Source organism: Thalia democratica, chromosome 2 (assembly GCF_965202585.1).
Source record: "Thalia democratica chromosome 2, ktThaDemo2.hap1.1, whole genome shotgun sequence".
In the NCBI taxonomy this organism is placed as follows: Eukaryota; Metazoa; Chordata; class Thaliacea; order Salpida; family Salpidae; genus Thalia; species Thalia democratica.
The window spans coordinates 19,153,581-19,158,200 of record NC_139166.1 but is presented as its reverse complement, the minus strand read 5'-3'; the positions used below and the strand labels follow the sequence as shown (position 1 = coordinate 19,158,200).

The window sequence follows — 4,620 nt, the reverse complement described above, 5'->3', positions numbered from 1 at the left end:
AAAATTGCTAAAAAATATCAAACCAGCACATCCAGTTGCAATTTTGACCGCACTAGACTATTCTACACTTCATTTCGATTTAACTGAATCAGTGGATAGAAATATTGCTATGGCTACTGAAGCCTATAACGAAGATATTTCTCAACTACGTGATCTATCTTGAGAGTTGACGTCTCGTGCTAAAGCATTATAAGATGAATTAAGAAAATGTTAATGAATGGAACTAAGTCGTGGAAGTAATCGGAATTCAGTCAGTGTTAAAACACTTTTTTCCTTAATATTATGAAGGTTTAGCTCTTAAATTTAAGTTAACTTTGATTCTAATGTAGTTTAGGTATAAATACTAATACTTTTTGTTGTAACTCTGTCGTTTTTTAAATTAAACTCTTTTTTAAGGCTTTGACTATTATTATATTTTATTAGTTATCTTTTATTAGAATCATTTATTTTATTCTTCGTAAAATTAGATAAATCAATTTAATCAACTTACTTATAAATAAAACAAAGTTGAATTCACTGAAATATAAAGGATGATATAAAACTATTTGGTAATGTTTCTAAAACGTATAGAGCATTTTGTAAATTTGAGAATTTTACTGAAATCTACATGAAGGTAACTTTAAATTGTTATCTTCAAAAATTTCTATTGTAATTTTTAACGTTTTGAACTTCAATTAAATTGTAACCGCATAACATTTCTATGACAAAATTTCTTAATAGTGTATTATTTAATCTTAGCTTGTTTTTAAAATTAACAATTTAAATGAATTTCACTGAGCCAAATAACTATAAATTGTTAAAACTATGTTGAAAATAAATAATACATTATTAAGAAAAGGTTTTATAGAAAAAATACGTAGTTAAACTTAATTACATTACAAAATAAAAACATTATCATATGAGTTATCAAAAACTTGTTTAAATCTACTTGTTAATAACAATAAACTTTTTTTTTGCTTTACTGATGGTGTTCTAGTATAAAATTTTTATATTGAACTTTTTTACAGTTTACTGATTAGCACGGAACAAGAATTATACAAAAAAAAAGTTCAGTATAAGTATAGCTTTTTAAAATTTTTAATTTATTTTTGCTTAAACACATAACTTGGATTCTACCGTTTTAAATAAAATATTGTATGATTTATAACCTTAATGTAGGTTAATTGTAGTAACAAAGATAAATAAACAATTTTCTATAAAAAATTAAGATTAGTGGTTTTTTTAACCGTAAAGTTCTTATTTTAATAGAAATTACTAACTACAAGTAAATATGATTTCAATAGTTTTCTTTAGTTAAAAATTTTTTTAGTTAAGTTTTTATATTAAGTTTGTAAACAAATTTTATACAGTTTTAAGTATAAAAACGCTTATTTTTAAACTTAATGATTTAAATGAATTTTACTGAGCCACATAATTATAAATTGTTAAAACTATGTTGAAAATTAACTATACATTATTAAGAAAAAGTGTCATAGAATACAGTTTATTGATTAGAACGGAATAAAAATTATACAAAAAAAAACTTAAGTTTGATTGCAGTTTTTAAAGATTCTTAATTTATTTTTGCTTAAAAATGTAACTTTTATTTCACCGTTCTAGATAAATTAGTGTATGATTTATAACCTTAATGTAGGTTAATTATAGTAACAAAGACAAATAAACAGCTACCTATAAAAAATTATAATTAGTTATTTTTTTTTAGCAGTAACGCTATTATTTTTATAGAATTTACAAACTACAAGTTAATATAATTTCAATAGGTTTCTTTAGTTAAAAGTTTTTTTAGTTAAGTCTTTATATTAAGTTTGTAAACAAGTTTTATTAAGTTTTGAGTAGAAAAACGATTATATATCTTCAATGTATTTTACGTTTTTAGCCCAATACTTTAATTCGATGCAATTTGTAAATATTTTTTACTATATTTACATAATTAATCAAAAAGAAAATGTAGCTTATTGTAAGTACTATGTGTTACAAAAAGAGAAAACAATCAAAAACATTTGATTAAATATCACAATTATATGTTATTTCTTTGTTATGAAAAATTAAACAATTAGATACTTTTGAAATTTTCTAACTAAGAATAGTAACAAAAATTAGTTAATCAAAAATGTCATTCTTTTTATTCAGTTAAATCTGTAATAGACAAACAACAACAAAGTAATCTTACAATACATAATTTAAACTTGGTAAATAACAAATAATTTAGCTACATCCTTTAAAAAATGAAGTCTCAGATCTGAACAAAAAAAAGGTGTAGGTTGATAATTTAAATTGTTCCGAGAAATTTCAGTAGCCTGAAGTTGTTGTTTAACTCGTTCACACTGCTAAAATTGTTATTTGATGTTTTATATTGTAGTGTTATAGTTCCAAAATATTCCAGATTTTCATCTTTTGCTTTTTCAGAGCTGTAATTAGCTTTAGCTAAAGTTTACTGCGTTTATCACATCTATTGTTTGAATTTAATTGTTAAAATTTCATGTGTAGGATTCTGAATTTCACAACTTCTTATTGATTAGGACGGAGAATAAAATAAGTTTTATCGAAAAATTATTCTTTATACCATTCGTAAAATTAGGAAGTTTTTATTAACATTTTCCTTGAAATATTATCTGTATAAGTTTTTAATTATAAAAAATATATCGAAATCAGATTTAAGCGTTATCATCTTAAAATGAAAAACTTCTTATGCTAATGGTTTACGTTACATTATAGTATGTTTATTTTAATTTAATCAATTGTTTTTAGATATTGATGTAAACTTTGAATTTTATAAATCATATTGTTTAGATTTATTGTTATTATCTAGGTGCATTTCCGGCTCATCAGATATTTAAATCAAAAGATAATATGAAATTGTTTTATATTACTTAAAAATATACATATTGATATAAAATAGTTTCAAATTAAGTAAGGTTAAAAGTAACTTTAACCTTTAAAAATACTTTTCAAACTGCGAGTCAAAACAACTTCTAAGTCTAATTTTTGACCATAAGAAGATAATGCTTGTGATAATGACTAACTTTATCTAGCTTAATATTTATTAAATCTTTAGTTTAATTTATACGCAGCTTAATTGTTTAAATTTTCTTAGACAGTACAAAACATATACTTAATTTATCAAAACCAAAAGACCCTTTTAACAAATTTCATTTATTAAACAAGTTAATAAAGACGAAACCAAACAACCAACAATATTAAACTAAATCAACAAAAATAAAATGATAACAAAAGTTCTTGTACATCAAACGCAAACCAAAAACTTCACAGCTGTTTCAAGTCATCGATTTTTTCTTTCAATAAAACTAGCAGTTCATTAGCACGGAACTTCAACTCCTCATGTATTTCTTGTAGATGAAGCAAACCTTTGTCGTACGCTTCAATAGCAATAGTAAGAGCTTTATCGATAGATCCATCAAAAAAAGTCTGAATACTAGAAAGATTTAATGCAATCGAAATTACAAGTGGATGGGCAGGACTAAGATTTTTACTTGCAATTTCATATGCTTCCTTATATAACTTCATTGCTTTACTAATTGCTGAATTCCTCACTTGTCTTGATGCAGTAAAAGATATATACTGTGAATGAATTGCTCTAAAATGTTTGTAATCAGCCAGAGCCTCAATATTGTTGTCTCTTTTAATCCAATAACTATCTAACAACTCAATAGCCTCATCACAAATTCTGTTTGTTTCTGATTTTGCTTTCTGATTTATTTCCCTCTGTAGTTTAGCATCTACATTTGAATCATCACAGGAAATAAAAGAGTTGGTAAATGGTTGTATTAGCTGACTGTAACTGTAAAATATCATATTTCTTTCTTTAAAGTTAAGTGGTGTTCCCATTTTAATTACTTCCTTCATGTAGCTAATTACATCCTCATGACGATTATTTTTATGACACATTGCAGCAAGAGACACTAATTCACTTCTACTAAACTGAAACATTTCGAAACTTTAGCTGAAAAGTGTAATTATTTCAGCATATATATAAAAATTTTCAAGTAATCTTAAAAAAGGAAGGACATGAGTATAAATAGGAGTTTAACCTTTTTCAGAAACTAGATTAAGTATTTAGATGTTAAATTAAACAATATTTTTAACAATACACAGTTTAAGCTTAAATCTTTTCTAAACACTTAAGCTTTTCTATGAAGGTATTTATACTTTATTAATTAATCAGAGTTTGAAATAATCAACGATTAGGATTCAGGCTCAAAACTATTTACAAAATACTTTTTGACAAGTACTTTTAAAGTTAGTTTAAAAAAAATATATAATAAATATAACTAAATATTAACAAAAAATAGGTAAAATTTTAATAAAAAGTGGTGAAACCATTCTATGCTCTAAAAGACAGCAACATTATTTTATCATTATTTTTAATTTACTATGCTTTTGTTAATCAGTCGTAACAAAATTTTATAAATGATTCTGTTGTGTTTGTTAATTAGAATAGGAAATAAAATTAAATTTATTGTTATCTAATGCAGAAATAAAACTAAAAAAACTTGTTTTTTTTTGAAATTAATAAAACAAAATTTATAGCTTGTACCTTTTTTTTAAAAAAGTATAGTATTTTAGTTTGATTAAATTAAGTTTGATTGTAACATTAAGCTG

The 4,620-nt window shown here is 23.6% G+C and overlaps 1 protein-coding gene across 1 annotated transcript; it reads right to left on the bottom strand.

Moving 5' to 3' along the window:
• Window positions 1-3,264: 3,264 nt before the first annotated feature.
• On the bottom strand, window positions 3,265-3,948 carry LOC145850104 (14-3-3 protein beta/alpha-like). The gene has a single exon (XM_082955250.1). It carries the CDS (start codon window positions 3,946-3,948, stop codon window positions 3,265-3,267), a length of 684 nt encoding a protein of 227 aa, XP_082811376.1.
• Between the last annotated feature and the right edge of the window lie 672 nt (window positions 3,949-4,620).